Raw genomic sequence first — 18,441 nt, 5'->3', positions numbered from 1 at the left:
CTTTGCAAACCTAAACTGTGTTGCTATGTTTCGTTTTGTTTTTATAATAAGAAGAGACTTCCCCTTTTCAACCCTTCCGAACAAGCTATTCTTGTTCAAGCTGTTTTTAATTATACTGGGGTGAACTTCAACATTTAACAAGCTAATCGAGGCCTGCAGAGTGTGAGTGTGAGATGTAGCACTTGGGGCTTTTTGTTTGTTTGTTTTGTTTTTTCCAATTTCTCTGAGCATTGTCTAATCTTGTGGGGAATTTTCTGGAACATCTCCTCCTAAGAAGATTGTGGCAAGATGTTAACCCACCAGAATGCCCCAGACCTACAAACTGCAAATGAAACTTTTGCCTTAATTGACAAGTTTGTCAATTAATCAGGTATATTTGATTAGCAACACATAGCTGCTACTTAACCTCTTAATTACTATGGAAGCCGTGCGGGTGTGAGCTCAGCTTTTCACAGGACTGATTGGAGTACTGTTAACATTTTCTTCATCTAATCTTCTAATATTATAGAGGTATCTTTTTACTCTACCTTAAATCACATAGGCTTTCAATTAAACAAGTGGTTTTAACTGGTAATAATATTAGTAATTATAACTAAGGACTGATATTGAAACAAGTGCCTTTATAGGGTTGATCTTTTGTTGGTTGCTTCATTAATTCCTTTTCAGTTGTCTCTGTGGTCAAGACAGGAAAAAAAAAAAAAGGCCATGCTGAGTTTACATCCATTGTTGCACAACTTCTCAGAAAATATGCTAGCGTTGATTAAAGGAACTGATACATTTAAAGGCATATATTTTGATGGAGTAGACAATTTGGAAGCAGTTCCTAGTTGCCATTCCTGTAATTGTTGTAAGTGACACTCCACAGACAAGTCAGCCCTGCTCTATCAGCAGATTAACAAGTGATAAATAAAGGCGCTGTCAGTGATGCTGAAGATAGCGCTCTATGGTGAATTCATGACTTAGAACTACTGGTTTTGCATACATGCTTTTAATTATATTTAAGAACATCAGTATAATTTACAGATTTGTTATCAGTGACTGTGTGAAACCTGGGATACTAAAACGTATCAGTTACAAATGTTTATGATTGTTATTATAGTACATTTGTGTGTTGCTAATCCTTGTTAGCTAAAAGCTCAAGTTTCAGATTGCTCTTGACACTTAGTTTCAGGCAGGTTTTACTACTTTTGGCTCTGCGTTATGTCATTGAACAGGTATCCTTAAAATCTAATCAAGAAGCCCCGCCCACTTGCTGTCCAAAAAACACCTTTTTTGTGTCTATCATAAGAAGATTGCTTAACGATAGGGTTGCCTTATAGCAGCATGGTAGACAGTGAGTGAACTAAGGACCTTTTATCATCTCACAGAATAAGATTGAGTTACATCGAACTGTGAACGATGCAAAGCTATTCACTGGAGTAAAAACTCAAAGTTTAACTACACATTCTATCCCTCAGATATATTTAAAGAAAAAGAAGACTTGTAATTTCAACATTACATCTCAGTTTTTCTACATGATAAAGAAATACTGCTGTAGTAAATTAAAAAAATCTATCAGCTTGTCTCCCTGGGCTTATAGAGTAAGTAGCTCATTGCCCAGACTGTCTTGTAACTGTAAAACAGAAGATACCAGAACTATCCACCTAAAAAATACATTTTCCAAAGTCATACAGTGGGCCGATATTGAGTCTGTGTCAGGCTGATTCTGGCCCTTAGGCCTTATGCTGCACACCCCTGCCCTAGAGTTAATTTTGCAGAAATTTTGAGTGTAGCTGCTGTTACTGCTTGGTTTGTCCTAACTGGCAGATAATATATTCTGTCATTCAAGATTAAAATGGGTGATTAAGGGGGCAAAAATCTGTACGCCAGGTGCCACCGAATGTCTAAATCCACAGGATTTAATGGGAAAATGAATTTGATTCCCCGGGTTTCCTGTAAATGAAACAAAAGGGGCTACAAAGGGAAGCTACTTATCATCATTACTGCCTGACTTCTCTACTCGTTTTGTGTATGTGTCTATGTGAGAGTGTGTTTCTGTGCATGTCTGCCCGGGCTGTGGCCCAACACAGAAGCAGACCTCTGTTGCAAATGTAATTCACATGAGGCCAGAGGAGCTCTAACGCTATTACCACACACACACACACACTCTCACACACATGCACAGCTGTGTTGCCGCCCACGGTCTCTGTTTCGCGCTCCTTTTCTCTCCGTCAGTTCGTAAAATTAAATTTTGAAAAACTGATCATGTCATTGGGGGGATTCTTGTGTGCTGTGCTCAGAAAATATAAAAAGATTCAAAAGACAACTTTCTGGAAGTCAGAAATGCTTTAATTATTTACGAGTGAAGAAAAAACTGATGCACAGAAACCACTATCTAATACTTCTGTAAGCATTGTAGATTTTGAAAAATCAAGTATAGTCTTTTTTTTTTTTTTTTGTTGAAATGTCACATTTATTCAATGCTAATATGTCCACTAGCACTGTAGTTGTTACAAAAGTGAAACGAGGAAGAAACACAAGGAGTTGGGGTGTGCAGTGCCGTGCTACAGTAACAGGAGGAAAGCCAGAGAGAAGAGGTGGGACCATTTTTCACACGAGGCTCCAGAAGCCTGAACGCCCACGCCGACTTTCTCAGACTTAGAGAGAGAGAGAGATTCCTAATTTCCTCAATGTCTGAATAACCAAGAGGAAAGAGATTAAACAGACTTCAGAAATATCTTCTTTTTTTTTAAGGCCCTTGAGAGTGACACCATGCGAATGCTATCTAACTTCAGCAGCAAGAGTTTTATAATGGTACAAAAGTTTTGCTGTGCTTTTGAAGTTTCTTTAGACTTTCACTGTTAAACTCAAGACCAGAATGAAGATAAAAAAAAAAACAAAGGATTCAGAATAGGCTTAATAAAATGTGGTTCTTTAAATTAACATTTTTTCCTCTTCCTGATGTCATTTTCTATCACAGTAGCAGTTGTCTTGACAATAAAGAGACTCATTGAAAAGTCATTTTATAGTGTATTAAGCTGCTTTTTTTTTTTTTTTTAGCTCAGTCTTCTGTGGCCACAAATGGCGCTTTCGGTGTTGAGTGTAGGTCACCTTCATTTTGTAAACGCCCGAAGCCCAACACATAATGACTGTAGTTACACGAGTAAACAGAAGAAAATATAGTGTTCTCCTTTTGTAAAGATATCCTCATCCTTGCCTGCAGTGTTCAAGGACAGCTAGCTAAGCTCTGGCCTGCTGTCACACAAGAGACCCACGTACTTGTGCTCTTCCCATTTCCCATTAACTGAGTGTGTCTTCATCAGTGTCAGCCACTATTAGATTTGGACACACTTAACTTTATGCACTGTCACACAGAGAGGACTGGGAGTTCGTGTGTTAGACTGTGGTGTAATGGTATTAATAGTGATGTCAGCGTAGAAGGACTGATAAAATAGCATTTCTGTGTTTATAAATGGGAATAACCTGCTTGTATCTAAGCTAAGACAAACACTGAAGTGAAACATGTTTCCCACCGATTTAGTTTCCGTCTGGCGCGAGTTGATGCAACGAAAGGAGGCAAACATGCTTTCTTAATTAAATGAACAAGGATGCACGGATCCAACCTTTTCAGCTCCTTGCACGCACTCGGGCTTGGAGTGGAGCTGACGGAAACAAGTTGTGGACCTAAAAGCTTGCAGTAAAGGTTAAAATATGTGGCTGAATATATTGCAGTGTTTACAAGTGCTTGATGTGTACCCCTCTGGACGCATGGTATATGTCCTACGATAGTCGACCCATACTTTTGCGAGCATGTCTAAAGTCATTGCAGCCACTGCTGTTGTTATGCTACCTACCGGCAACCACGGGAATCTCACGAATCCCTTCTTTGGAAAAGTATGTGCCTTGATCATTACTGGTGAACACCTGGGGAACTCGCAGTCACTATGTAAAATTGGTCACAAAGAGAAATGCTGGTACACTGAGAACCTCTTTGCAATTGCTGTGGTTGCTGCCGTTGCCTGTAGTTTGCATGAAAAATGCAGACTTGTCCTCAGTGACTTGGCAACTACTCGTCAAGTGGTGGTGAGAATGTGAAAAGTGTGACACGTGACGGGTGGCCTTCAGAATAAGAATGAAATGTGTTGATTGCAGCGTTAAATCGAGACTTTTTTACTTTGAAGGCCTGGTTAGTATTAGTAGGCAGGTAGAAGGCAAGCATTGGCAGACAGTTCAGCATCTTCCATACGATCTACAGGCAACGTGCTAGCAAACCAGTTTTTGGTGCCTTGATCTGGAATGTGGGCTGGTTATCAACAATTAAACTTTCACAACAAGAGCGAGGTTATTTCCCACGAATATGTGAATTGTGGGTGGTCTTCTCTCAGACAGATAAAAACTAAAAATGAAAATGCTGAAATGAGTTGCCGGGTATATACCCCGGTTGACAGTCTAAAGAAAGAGTATGTTGGGAGCACTGAACACTGTCTATTAACCATCATCTGTAAGTTCTATTTTTTTGTTTTGTGTTGGGGGTTTTAGCGCTGTTGTCTAGTGCTTGCTTTCTCATTCGAGCTCACCAGTTTTCTCTCTTGAGTGATACTGATGTTGATAGGCTGATTTGTGTCTGACTTGTATCACTGATTGACCCTGCTGTCTTATCATATAATAATACAATAATCAATGTTTGAGTTCTTCTATTTGAAGACCAGTTTATACTTTTAACCACTTCACATGGTAAATGTCTAACTGCTAAAGAGAAAAGCAGTGTTTTACAGTCTATGTCCTGTTCTCTTGTTTGTTTTTAGCGGTTACGACGGTTATCTACCAAGTACCGGACAGAGAAGATCTACCCGACCAACATAGGGGAGAGAGAGGAGAATGTGAAGAAGAACAGATATAAAGATATACTGCCATGTAAGTCATGTTCCACAGATGAAAGATTCTTTCCCACAGGACACATTTGAACTTATCAGAAACAGGTGAAACTAATAAAAATTTATGACCATGTTACTTTTCGATGTACCTTTCTTGTATGTTATACTGGCAACTCGGTGAATGGAGCCACTGCTGATTTATCCACTTTCTTTTAAGAAAACAGGATAAAAGTTGGGGTTGGTATGTAAAGATGCCAACTTTTTTTCTTTAGCTTAGAGTGGCATAATTTATCTCATAGCTTCCACGTGATTTAATTAGTTCAAATTTCTCTTGTTTTTTTTCTTTTCTTCAACTTTCAATGTATTCAATCAAAAATTAATAGACAAGGCTTCTTCATACTAAGAAGACATGGGGAGGACAAAGGGGACAAAATGGGCAAATTCTGGTAATTTGGTATGCCCAAACCTTCAGATGCTACTTACCTAGTTAACTCTGAAAAGTGGGAGGAGAATTGGAGGTGCACAAGAAATTAACTTTTGATTTTTATGGGAACTTTTTGGTCACACCTGGCCTTTGCATTAATGTGCCTCCTTGCTACGCTACAATGCTGCTATAAACAAGGATTTAAATGGAGCATAATGTTTAGCATTGTTGTAGGTTTTGGTGGTTGTGTGCTGCCTATGAGTAGGTAAAAATATCTGTGGACGATTTTTGCTTTACTCCTTCCGGTTGGCATCTTGTTTATCAAAATGCACATCTGGCCTTTATGTATGCGACATATATGCATAGATCAAGGCCAAATGTGCTGCACTAGCTTATCATTCTGCATCTTTTTCATGACTGTAGTTGATTCACAGCAATAAACGCACCTGCTTTCACTTGGCGTTTTGATCAGAAGTGTTGCCTGACAATATAATCTATATGAAACTTTGCTCCCTGCATGACGAGCAGCTTATAAGCGTCATGCACATATCAGCTCAGCTTTAAAGGTCACTGTACACCAGAGAAAACGGTGTTCAGTTAAAGCTGGTAACAGCCCCAACAAATGTCAAATATCTTTTTAGATATTGTCACCTGCTCGTGTTTACTTTGAGGGTTTTATTCTAACTACTTGGTTAAATGAATGAAATTTAGGAAATAACAAAGTATATTTAGAGATCCATTTATAGCAGCTACAGCTGCCGTAGGTCATGCAATGGTTTCCTACACAGAGGTCTTGCGGTACTTAATAATAACCTCGGGGGAAGCTTACGTGATCCAACATCTGTCCTACTTTTTATACCTTTATCCTGCTTTTCTCCTCTGTCCATTCATTCATTAAGGCTTTTAGTGAATGGGTTGCTGACAAGGCAAAGGAAAAACTGGTTCATCTGTGACAGATGTGTATGCACACACACGCACTGTACATAAAAATGGAGGATAATACTGTGTCCATTATATCACATATTTTACTTGTTCCCACTTATATCCTCATTTATTTTTTGTTTATTTTTGTTTCAATAAGAAGAAAATGTTTTAATAGAGAAAATATTTCTTTCCATTTCCTCCCCAGTTGATCACAGTAGAGTGAAGCTGAAGCTAAAAACAACCAATCAGGACACAGATTACATCAATGCTAACTTCATTAAGGTAAATGTCAGGTTACTTTACCATGTTCTCTGGCATGTTGTTTACAGTTTAGTGGAAAAGTTCTTATAGTGTACTGAGTCATGTGATTAATCCTCGCTGAATGTGTTAATATAATTGATCGGTGAACATGTTTTCTCTGCTTTCAGGGTATGGATGGCCCAGAGGCCTATATTGCAACTCAGGGTCCACTGCCGAACACTGTCATCGACTTCTGGAGGATGATCTGGGAATACAATGTTGCTGTGAGTTTTCCTTACTAGAAGACTGGAAGTCAATGGATGGGGATATTTTTTTTGTTTTTCTCATTGTGAACAATTGAATCGTGTATCTAAGTGCTGTTTTTGAGCTAAAACGTTGAAGGTAAAGAGAGCAGGAAAAGTCTGATGTACAGTTTGGATGCACTTGATGGGGGTTTTTTCTTCCCGTCTTCATTAATAGACTGGATATCTGATTATTGGCTTCTTTGCAGTGATTTGATCCAATTTCAGCAATGTAAACTTTTATCTACTGAGGATTTAAATGGAATTAAAAAGTCTTTAAAACTAGAACCTGGTTATTTGCCAATTTATAAATAATGGTATTTATAATATATAATAAATAAAATATTTTAAAAAGTGATGAAGAGATCAAAGAAACACCCTTCAACCTTCTTGTTGAAGTTTGTCCACCAGAGGGCGAAGTTGTCTGAGCAGAGCATAAACAAGCAAAAAAATAACTACACGTCACACATAAATACAAAATATCAGCTGATATATCAGAATGTTGGATTCTTAAATCAGTAAATAGTACTGTCGATTATGATGCTATACTAGTCTCTGAGCAAGTCAGCTTGCTCGAAACAAACCTTTCTAGGCTCTGTAAGGGTTACAATATATAAGGTTAAGGTTAGGTTATATTCTATAACGGGAATGGTAAAGCAGTTCAGTTCAATAGTTTAAAGATGTCTTTTTAGTAATCGAGCTCTATGAGGGGGGGAAAAACGCTTCGGGGTGTTGCGTTGACTGTTTTGTTGCAGTACTGCGAGTGACCACTAGAAGAGCACAATAGCAAGGGAGAGGTGGTGCTGCAAGAGCTGGAAATGGCACCTTAACAGTGCAAGTATTTGGCAAGCTAGCCACAAAAAGCATAAAAACTGCTGTGCTGCCGGGGGATCTTTTGTTAGCAGGGTGGCTGAAGAGGAAGAGAGGGTTTATTACCTAATGTGTTTTTGCAAAATGCTGCAAGAACTAGCCGCAGCTAACAGAAGACTTTTTTTTTTTCTTTTTTTAAATGTAAAATGTAATTCTCCTTTTTTTGTTTATTTGTTTTCTTTTAAATGAGCGCTTACTCTTTCCAAGAGTGCAGATTTGGAAGAACAAAAGGTTTGCGTCATCACACAAATTGGAGAAAAAATGTTGACATTAGTGGCGGTTAAATAAATTAAGTGTACGAAGTAAGACTGTAATAATGAAGATACTCAAAATAAATATTTAATTGTGTCGTCAGGAATTAAGAGGCAGATGGAGAGTGCTTATGCTGTAACCAGATGGACAAAGATGAGAAGAGGGAGGAGGGCTATGATTAGGTTTAACTAGTGCTATGAAGAGGGATGAGTCTGCAGCTTTGATAATTACTCCTGTAGGATCAAAGGGAATGACCTGAAATGCCGCTGCATGGAAATGTGCGATCAAACGTGAAGGATGCTCTGCTTAGTTTCTCTAACTCTTTTAAATCTAAGCACGCAGGAATGAATAAAAATCTGCGTTTTTAGTTTTGAGAGCTTAAATGTTTATATTGTAATCCTTCCTTTTTGTGTCTTTGCAGGTTATTGTGATGGCTTGTCGAGAGTTTGAGATGGGAAGAGTAAGTGTGCACATTTTTGCACATGTAAAATCACAACTGCTTTTCTTTTTTCTAATAAAAAAAATGTTTGTGGAAAGAGACGATGTGAATTCACACTGATCACTTATTTTGAGCTCTATATTGCTTGCACGTATGGCTATAGTAAGCACATAATTAGTCACTTATATTTGTCACCATCTATGTTCTACATGTCACATTAATTGTTTATTTTGAATCTGAAAGTGTGTGTTCACAGGAAGCTGTGGTGTCTGTCTCGTATTTTGTTCTCAGCCAAAGCTAACTTTTCTTCTCTGGTTAGAAAAAGTGTGAGCGGTATTTCCCGATGCAGGGGGAGCAGCCTATGAGCTTTGGCCCTTTCAGAATCTCCTATGTAAGTAGACAAATCTGTGATGATACAGCTCTGTGTGTGTGTGTGTGTGTGTGTGTGTGAGTGTGAGACGAGTGCACGTAGCAGGTCTGCGTTTTGGGACTGCCTCTTTTCTCACATGTTTTTGTTTTCTAGGAATCGGAGCAGGCCAGAACAGACTACTTCATCAGGACTTTGACAGCACAGTATGAAAATGTAAGTGCTTTCTCTCGAGACCTCTTCATTAATACCTAATGTAGTTTATCAAGAAACCAGTCTAAAGTAAGTGTTAACTTTCAGATAACGCTACAGCCTATCACAATAGCGACAAGATTGCCTACAAATAAACTTCATATCCACATGTTTTCCAACAAATACAATTAGGCTTTCTTTTTGCAGCCATAAACCCAAAGTCCCCCTTCAACTGCTTGCATGCATCTAAACGCCAACCTTTAAATTTGAGTTTGAGGAAAAAGGAGCCATTTGACCAGGAGCCAAATGTTGCACGCAGGACGATTGGTGCATTAAAAAATTCCCGTTTGTGCTGAATGACCACAAACATCCTTCAGACGTCTCAGGCTGTTGCAGTGCAATATCCTGACAGGTCTGCATAGACAGTCAGACAGTCACGCTGCACTCTTGTTTTTTTTCTATTTGTTTGTTTAGGGGTTTTTTTGTGTGTGTGAGGGATTTTTTTTTTTTTTTTTTTTTTTTTTTTTTTTTTTAAACATCCAAACAAAAATAAAACAACTGGTCATGCTCCAGATCTGATGCACCGTCTTCAGGCTTGAATACTGCAGACTACAGATGCATCTGGAGAGAGCTGTTTGGGTTAGTGTGAAAAACGATTTCCTTTGTGTACAAGTTGGAGGTCCATGGGGTGGGATTATACTTAAACTGTGTGTCAATAAAGTTGTTTTTTTTTTTTAAAGATTCAGTTTGGCAACATTGTTCATGGCATATCATAGTTTCACTCCTTCACCACTGAACCAGCTTTCATCTGACTCTCCACTCAGTTATCAACGTTTGTTTTCCTGCAGGAATCCCGTAGGATAACGCAGTTCCATTATATGAACTGGCCAGATCATGACGTCCCCTCATCATTTGATTCCATTTTGGATATGATTGGGCTGATGAGAGAATACCAAGAGAACAATGATGTCCCAATATGTGTACACTGCAGGTAGTTATGCATGCATCTACTCTTAGCTGAAATTGAGTTTTAATGTTTTTGTTGTTTTGGTGAAATTCAGCTAATATGTGAAATATATGAAATTTCTAAAAATGGATTCATGTAAAATGCTTAATTGCCTTAAACAAAGCAGGTTTTACCCAATTTACTGAAGCTGGAGACTTGACAGAAAGTTCTAGGCTACAAATGTAAATATTATCAGTATAGTACAGTAAGAAGCTTAAATGGTAAAGTTATCAACTTGAGTGTAAACAAAAGCAGAATAATTACAAGCCCACAGTTTCTAGCTTTCTGCTGCGCACATGCATGGGTGTACACACAATGCACACACTCGTCTCCATGTGTGTGTAATGAGCTATAATGAGCAGCCTGAGGACATTTCCTGGTTCCTCTGTTACACAGCAGGACTTAAAGCTGCATCTCTGCATCTGTTAAGATGCTTTGTGTGGGTTGATGTGCGCTGTTTGTGTGGAGAAACGGTACTCTTTATAGTAGCAGAATGCTTGCTGACAGCGTGAGATCACTTTTTATGATTTTTTTTTTTTTTTTTTTTTTTTTTTTTTTTTTTGGTGTGTGTGTGTGTGTGTGTGTGTGTGTGTGCTTCTGTGAGGCTCCTGTCTCCTTCCTGTCTGGATGAGGTGTTATTACACACATGCAAACAACATACAAAAAGAGCAGATGCTTCTCAGTAATAGAAATCTAGTTATCTAGTGCACCGATACAACAAAAGCTTATTTGTGTATATGTGTGTGTTTCCACTAATCACAGTGCAGGCTGTGGGAGGACAGGAGCTATCTGTGCTATTGACTACACATGGAACCTCCTCAAAGCCGGGGTATGTCAACACACACTTACCTGTGCAAATGTACACATTAGATCGATTTTAACATTTCTTTTAATTCTCTTTTAACGTTGTAAAGAAAATTCCAGAAGATTTTAATGTATTCCGGTTGATCCAAGAGATGAGGACACAGCGACACTCGGCTGTTCAAACCAAGGTTTGTTGCCTTAGCTTTCATTACAGATGTAAATTAATGAAACGGATGTTTATGCAGAGCGATCATTTATTTACTTGTTCCATACCAGCACAGAAATGCTAATCAGTCCTCAGAAGCTTTACTGCTGCCACGCACAACCATGGCCCTGAGGTCACGAACTTGAGACGTCGTCATATATAACACCCTTTTTATATATAGGGTTTTTCTGTATTAGATGTGTTCTCGTTACTGGAAATTATGTAGGAGTATTAGAGCCACTTAAAGAAAAACATTTACATTTTGAAAATAAAGTCAAAATATGGAGATTACAGGTGTTTCAAGACAAACTGCCACGGCTGCTATACCCTCTACAAAATGCCTTGTGTCGCTGAGTTAGCGAGATCGTACTTGGTTTCATTTAAAAGGAAGTAATTTCTCTTTTAGCACATAAACACAGTGGTGTGATAAGTAAAAGAACACTGAAGAAAAAAAAAAGCAAACACAAAGTTGGAGGACTTGGCCAGATTTGTCCAAAATGAAATGGGCAGGTGAAAGGATACTAGTGGAATCACAAGAGGCGATAGGACAGCTGATCAGTTAGTTTCACTGACTCGTCTACACAAGGCGTTTTGTAGAATGTATGTGAGCCGTGGCATTGGCAACTGTAATCTCCACATTTTGACTTTTTTCTCAAAATGCACACAATTTTTAAATATTTTTCTTAATGTGGCCCTAATACTCGGTCGTGGGAAATAATCTGTTCGGTTTAGATGAGAAGTGGCACTTAGGTAGAGTGCCGCAGGCAGGAGGTAATTAAAATCAGCACGAACACTCCCTCAGTGGGAATTCTTTGGACAGTCTTCTGCTCCTTTGTCACATGGGTTCAATCAGACAGACACCACACAGTTTGTTCTGTGTCTGCAGGATAAAGTTTGTTTAATGTTGATGTGAACCTTGATCGCCTGGCTGTAATGTATGTGTGGTAATGGCTGCCAAGTAGATTTTCATTTCCTTCATTGTAATTAAAAAAAAAAAAAAGGCACGTTATCATATAACTGAAGTGTTAAACTGTATTTCTGCAAGATTTGGAAAAGAGATATTGTTAACCTTCTGTTCTTTTAAGGGTATAATGTTCGAATGCACAGCTGTAATAATAAGCTTATTTCCTGCTAAAGGTCGCCCCTTCATTCTCATCTCGTTTTGCTACATACCTGGTTGAAAAGGTTCTTTCATTGTCTCGCGTTCCCATCGCTGCGTGTAACTGGTTGAGGTTGTTTTGCCACAATTTTTAACATGGGTGTGTTTTCATGTTTACTTCCTGTAGTTAATGTGTGATTTTCGCCAGGAGGCATTTTGCACTTTGACATAGGGTCAAATTTGTACCTTTAGTCCGAGCTGTTTCTTTTTCTCTCCCAGGAGTGAAAATGAGCTCGGTTAATTGAATTACAGAATTGATTTGCCAAACGCTGACACAGGTTTGAGTTCAAAGTCTCAGACCGCCATCCTGTAGGAAGCTTGTAACTAATGAAATCTGTTTTTGATAGAGTGGAAAGTATATTTGATTTGATATTGATTTGCTGAAACTTGTTTTTTCCCCCTCCTCTACTTCTCTCTTTCCTCTCACATCTTGTGCATTTAACCCTTATCTCTTTCTTCATGCACCAGTTTTTTTTTCTCTCCCTCCTGCCTCATCATGTGTCTGTTTTCTTTCTATCTATAGGAGCAGTATGAGCTGGTTCATAGAGCCATCGCTCAACTGTTTGAGAAACAGCTACAGCAGCTGGAGAGTCCCACCAGCACACAGATCCATGATGGCATGGTATGACACACACACACACACACACACACACACACACTGTGCATGCTCTGTAGTGTTAAAGCAAGACAGGATGTCGCTGAGTAACTTACTGGGAGTGGAGGGGAAAAAAATACAGATAATTAGTCACAGGGGAGAAGATGGTGTGGAGAGGTCTAAAGAAAACTTTTGTTTACAGACAGAAAAAGAAGAGTCATTGTGATTGTGCTTAAAACGAGAGATATCTCTGTACAGAGTACTCTGAGGACTGCAGACAATTTCAGCTATTTAAAAACAACTGGAAGCGCTTTGCTCTGTCACTTACCACTGACCTCATTTTAAATTGCTTTACATTATCCTCTATTGCCCCCAAATACACAAGCGCTCTATACAAAGTGTCCTGAATTGTCTCTGGTCCTCCTCCCATGGCCAAAAAAATTTTTCTCATATGATCAAAGTTTGTTGCAAATGACACTGTACAACGTAGGTCTAATAAACTGAAACTAAAGCTTGATGTATGTAGACTGTATGAGAATTTCTTCTTCTGTGTTTCGTCCTCAAGTTTGAATAGGGCTGCTACAACTGGGAATGGATGGCTCATAGATATGGACACTTTGATATGACCCGATGCCACCAGTTTTTTTCACAATGACCTTTCATTTAGGACAGTGCACAGCATATACCCAGCCTAAAGAACAAAACAACACAAAAAAAGAGGGACAAATATTATTTCCCAAACTTGAAAGACACCAAAACTTTGTGTTTTTAAATATTCATGCTCTAATCTCGTTTTGGAACACAAATTATCATTTAACTATAGATTCTTCCTGTCATCCCATCAAGCAGCCTTAAAGAGACTACAAGCTGCTCTATATTTAGACAGCTAGACCATAGAAGGACTGCACAAGCTTCACTGTAAGAGGCTGAAATCAGTAGAGCACATTAAGTGATATAAACAGAAACTGCTGTTACTGTAAGTGAAGAATAATTGCAAGTAATAATAAATGTATTGTGAGCAGATAAAATACCAGACCATAAATCTGCTGCCTCTTTCTGAGGCATGTTTGCTTCAGTTGCTTTTTAAGAGAAACAAGCTCACAAATGCAAGTTTAAGTGCAGCATATGCAACATGCTATACAAATACCCATCAGCATTTTACACCAGTGGCCTCTGAAGTAAGGCAACCAGTTTCTGTGTCAAACGTTTCTGCCTGAAGAAGATGGGAAGCTTTAGGTGCTAGCTGTGTTGAGGTGGTGCCATTTCACAGCCTTTTAATCCTAAAGAGAAATTAAAATGATGCAAAGCAGCATCAGGTGAGGTAACATCAAGAAATGAGTGCTCCACCTGACCTGTGAAAACATAGACATGGTGGAAATGGGAATCAATGAGAGAGCTTTTAAGACTGGCAAATCTTAAGACTGTGGGAGGTGTGGGGGGAGGGGAGGATACAGAGCTGATGAGACAGTGTGCTGGCAGTAATCCAGAAGCTCACTTCCTGCTTAGGAAGCTTTGGTGACATCACTTCTCTCCCATAATGCACTCTGAGTCTGAGAATAGAAAAACACATCCGTTGGGAAAGGGCGACCCTCGCAAGACACGGTCACACAGACGGACACAACTGTTTTTGACATTAGAAAAGAATCTGCTGACATACTTTGTAAAGTGGAGCTCAATATATCTTTGAGCGGCTCTAAAATGTGGACAAACTGTATCACTACTTCCCTTGTTTTAAAATTTATGCTATTAATCATTTAAGGATAAGGTGTGGTTTGTACCAAGCGTGACATAAACTGCAGCACAAGTCTGTAGCTGCTGATCGTGACCCTGTTGTTATCTCACTTAGTTGCAAGTCCAAGAAGAACGCTGCACGCACAAACAGCACATCAGTATTGCTGTGCTGTACTGACTCAGTCCATACATGCATTGACTCATGTCCAGTCAGCCATTGTTGGTGACTAAAACACCCACATAGGTGATCTCCGTGGCATTGGGAACAATAAGCCTCCACATACACGCATCCCACATGTTTCTCCGCACGCTCACGCCCGCCTTTGTTCACAGGAAACCGTCCCACTAGATCGGTTCTCACAACATACGTGGACATACGGAGCTAAAGAAGCTGTGTTCCTGCCCTCTTTTCTTAGATCAGAATTTAGTTCCTCGGCAGACTAGAGCGTTCAAATGGCCCGGTTTGCCCCTATGTCATGAGTTTGACAACTGAAGTTGGCCTGTCATCTTCTCATTATCAGAGTGGGGAGGGAGTCAAACTAATGAGTCACAGGGGAGAAGAGGAAAGATGAGAGCTGAGAGGAAGAGAGAGAAAAATTGTTGTTTGGGGGAGGGCTTCTTTCAGAATAAGTCTTTCATCGTTTGGTGAAGCAACTTTGTAGCAACTTGTTACCTCTGCTTCAGGAACATTTAGGTGAGAAGAAAGAGGGTTAGTCCAGAGGCCTTGATGAAAAATAAGCTTCATCTTTCATGTAAATATGCAAACAGGTATACAAAAAAATTAAATATATTGATTAACTAAAAGTAGGGATGATTGTAGTTGCTTTCCAGCATCTAAATATGACAGGAAGGGAAAATAAGAGGGTTTCCCTTATTTTCCACTTTTCACAAATGTCGTGTCCAACTATTTTGTTACTCTTGTGTGTGTGTCCAGGATGAAAGCAGTCCTGACAAAGCAAGCAACCAATTATCGGATGATACATGGGACACTCCACCTCCAAAACCTCCCCGCATTCGCAGGTAGGACATTTGTCTGACATTTTTTTTTTTTTTTTCAGTTTATCTCCTTATATCGTTAAATCATTCCGGCCTGTTTTTCATTAAGGATGTTTGCAACTGGTCGACTCTGCGTTTTAGTTTTCACCTGCTTTACCTCGTCCTCAACACAGATTAGTTAACAAGCCCACACAGGCGTTCACGCCAGGCGAGAGGTGGCTTGTTGGAGAACACTGTGAACACACAAAACACACAGAAAACATATTTAAAAAGAAAAAAAGAAAAAAAAGAAATAATATCCCAGTATTTTGTTACAGTGTAGCTCCCCATCAGCCCAAAGTTACAAACAGCCTCCACTTTACCAAAGTTAACTTCTGTTTGGCTGCTGCTCCTACTGGAGGAGGAGCTGTATTTATAGATCATTTTGCAACACTTTGCAATGCTCTGCAACACGACATGGCATTGAACACACCACAACCCAAGGCTAGTTAAAGTAGAACTGTTACATTTTTCATCTCCTTCTCTTTGAGAACAAACAGTCCTTTATGCAAATGCAGGGAATTTATTTCAAACACATACACACACTTTATCTGCCGCATTCATAAATACAGATTTATGAAAGTGTACCTACCCATAGGCTAATGATATCAACAATTTATCAGGCATTTTATTACACCGAGGAACTGGTTGAGCTATCTTTTTCAAAACACACAAATATTTTGCTAAAGATGATAAAAATCAAACCTCAAAGGGTTGTCTTTGTGAACACATAATTTGCATAAAGCTGAAGTGGGTTCTCAAATCATGCATCAGTTAGTAGGTACGTAAGCCTTAATGCATGTGAAGATGATTTAGTGCTCTCTCTCTTTCTAAAGAAATGACATGCTAGGATAATTCTCCTGTCACAGTGTCCTTGATTGAAGCGCACTGGCTTACAGCTGGAATTAATCCCTGGGCACCACACAGTGGCTACCCATGTCTCCTTAGAATGGGTAGGGTTGGAGAGAAGGAATTTCCCTTCTCCAGTAATCAGTAGGGATATGTTAAAGTCCCCCAGCATAAATGAACTGGTCTCCATCTGTGTTACCATGTCATTAAATAGGCGTATTCAAGCCTGATGCATAGTGGAGATATCATCAAAGTGAATCTTGATGATGTTTATGGACATCTGCTCTCTCACTGATAGTGACATAATTTCCCAAGTTAAGTTTTCTTTAGGGGTGATGGAGCAGAACTATGACTGTAAGTAAACATTAAAGCAGATCTACTACAGGATGATTTTAGATAAAGAAAATATGCCATTTGAAGGGCACAGAACAAGCCCAAAGAAGAGCTGCTATGCCTGCAGAGTATCCTCTAGACAGCCTAACAAAATACCTGAGCTAAAGCACATGAAAAAGGATCCACCAAAGCCCCTCTAGACATTATGCAGATTGAGCTGCACCTCGAGGAAAGTACTCATTTGGGGTTATTACATTTTTTTAAGAGCCAATGTATCCTTTTTACTGCACTAAATTTCTCATTTTCTTTAATTCGTCTCCTGCACAAGGCAGTTTTATGAGAGAGCAGACATTTTTAGCTCATTCTAATCTTAGTGTGTACCTACAAGTTATCTGTTTACTGGACGGTTTCTTTCCTGTTCTTAGTAAAACATACAAATGGGAACTTGCAGAAGCTGCCAAAGTAGAAACACTTCCTTGAAGCAGGACACCCTGTGAGGAGTGTATGCTGTCTCCCTCTCTCTTTCTTATCAGTATGTTCCTTTCTTTCTCTGCATCATCCCTGTGTTTATAAAGAAATGATGTCAAGGCCTAGTTTAAGCCTGAGAGTGTTCTATTGATGGCGAGAGCTATTTTTACAGACATAAACCACACTCTGCCGGCCACACTCCCAGTGGGTCCTGCAGTGGTGTAAATGTGTAGAAGAATCTTTGGTTGTGAGAGAGGGAGAGAGAGAAGGGTGGAGGGGAGATGCTGCAGGAACTCGAGGGAGTCATGGCTTTTACTCATGCTCTGCCATTAGGGATGGGTTTAAAACCTCAATACTTCTGGGCTTCTGGCTAAAATGTGTCAGTAGCATCTTGGTGATGTAACCTATGACGTAACAAAACTGACATCTGTGTTTTTGAGGTAGTAAAATGTGAGCAATAGTATGTTAAAAATGTGTATGATATAATGTTTAGTTGTCCCAGTGGAACAAAAGATGGGTGATGCTGTATAGTGACTCCTCTAATTGCTTTTAATTTTACAAAGCATCCTCTACCTTCTATTTTCTGCTGAGGAAGGTGAGGCAGGCACAGAGCTCTGGCTGTGACCACCAAAGCCGCAACCACCTGCTGCTCCAAACTTGTTTTTGCGTGTCTGTGGATTGATTTATGAGTGAAAAATGAAGGATTTTAAGGTTTACAGGAGAAATGTATGCATTAGCGAATAATCTTGTGTGTGCACCTATGAGCCACGATCAGTGTTGGGGAGTAACGGAATACATGTACCGCAGATGTTCTAAAGAATGCTCTAAAGAATGTAGCATCATAGGCAGTGTAGTCCGTGCTGCAGGGAGAATGGACTGTCATACCCGTTATGTGTCTGTGAGCGAGGGAGGGAGAAAAAGGAAAAGTACGAGTTGTCATCGAGCAAAAACAGGAGCTGGAAGCATGTAAATATAATAATAACCACTGCAGCCAAGAAGAGTGCCTGACGAGCCCAGGTGTAAGTAAGCTATTAAGACTGTACGCTGTGTTTGTGTTTTCCTCCGAAACAATAAGTTCCGTTGGAGCAGCCTTTCAACGCCTCTCTCTGTCTCTTGCAAGAAAAGTTGACCCAGACAACAAAGTAAAGCTTTTTTTCGGCTACGAGCCCGACACGAACCCCACGTATTAGCCAGAGGTCCCTTTACTATGGTTCGGTAACGGTAATAAATCACAGCAATAGTACATTCACGTAGTTGTAAACAGCATGATAATATATTAAGTAATCCAAAGTATTCAGAATACGTTACTCTCATCGAGTAAGAAGCTGCCAAAGTAGAAACGGAATACGTTACAGAATACATTTTGGGGCATGTAATCTGTAATGGAATACAT

At 39.4% G+C, this 18,441-nt stretch overlaps 1 protein-coding gene across 6 annotated transcripts in view; it reads left to right on the top strand.

Moving 5' to 3' along the window:
• Positions 1 to 18,441, top strand: part of LOC309692021 (tyrosine-protein phosphatase non-receptor type 12-like) — a 55,277-nt gene that overhangs the window by 21,382 nt on the left and 15,454 nt on the right. For all 6 annotated transcript variants that reach the window (XM_082510139.1, XM_082510142.1, XM_082510143.1 and 3 more), the window contains 11 exons: positions 4,785 to 4,893; positions 6,407 to 6,483; positions 6,630 to 6,725; positions 8,287 to 8,325; positions 8,624 to 8,695; positions 8,828 to 8,887; positions 9,712 to 9,854; positions 10,632 to 10,698; positions 10,784 to 10,861; positions 12,561 to 12,659; positions 15,298 to 15,383. In XM_082510139.1, coding sequence (XP_082366265.1) covers positions 4,785 to 4,893; positions 6,407 to 6,483; positions 6,630 to 6,725; positions 8,287 to 8,325; positions 8,624 to 8,695; positions 8,828 to 8,887; positions 9,712 to 9,854; positions 10,632 to 10,698; positions 10,784 to 10,861; positions 12,561 to 12,659; positions 15,298 to 15,383 — 926 coding nt within the window. The remainder of the gene's footprint in view (positions 1 to 4,784; positions 4,894 to 6,406; positions 6,484 to 6,629; positions 6,726 to 8,286; positions 8,326 to 8,623; positions 8,696 to 8,827; positions 8,888 to 9,711; positions 9,855 to 10,631; positions 10,699 to 10,783; positions 10,862 to 12,560; positions 12,660 to 15,297; positions 15,384 to 18,441) is intronic.

The sequence above is a fragment of the Aulonocara stuartgranti genome, assembly GCF_965226115.1.
Source record: "Aulonocara stuartgranti genome assembly, chromosome: 17".
NCBI lineage: Eukaryota > Metazoa > Chordata > Actinopteri > Cichliformes > Cichlidae > Aulonocara > Aulonocara stuartgranti.
This window is presented reverse-complemented; position numbering and strand designations above follow the sequence as displayed.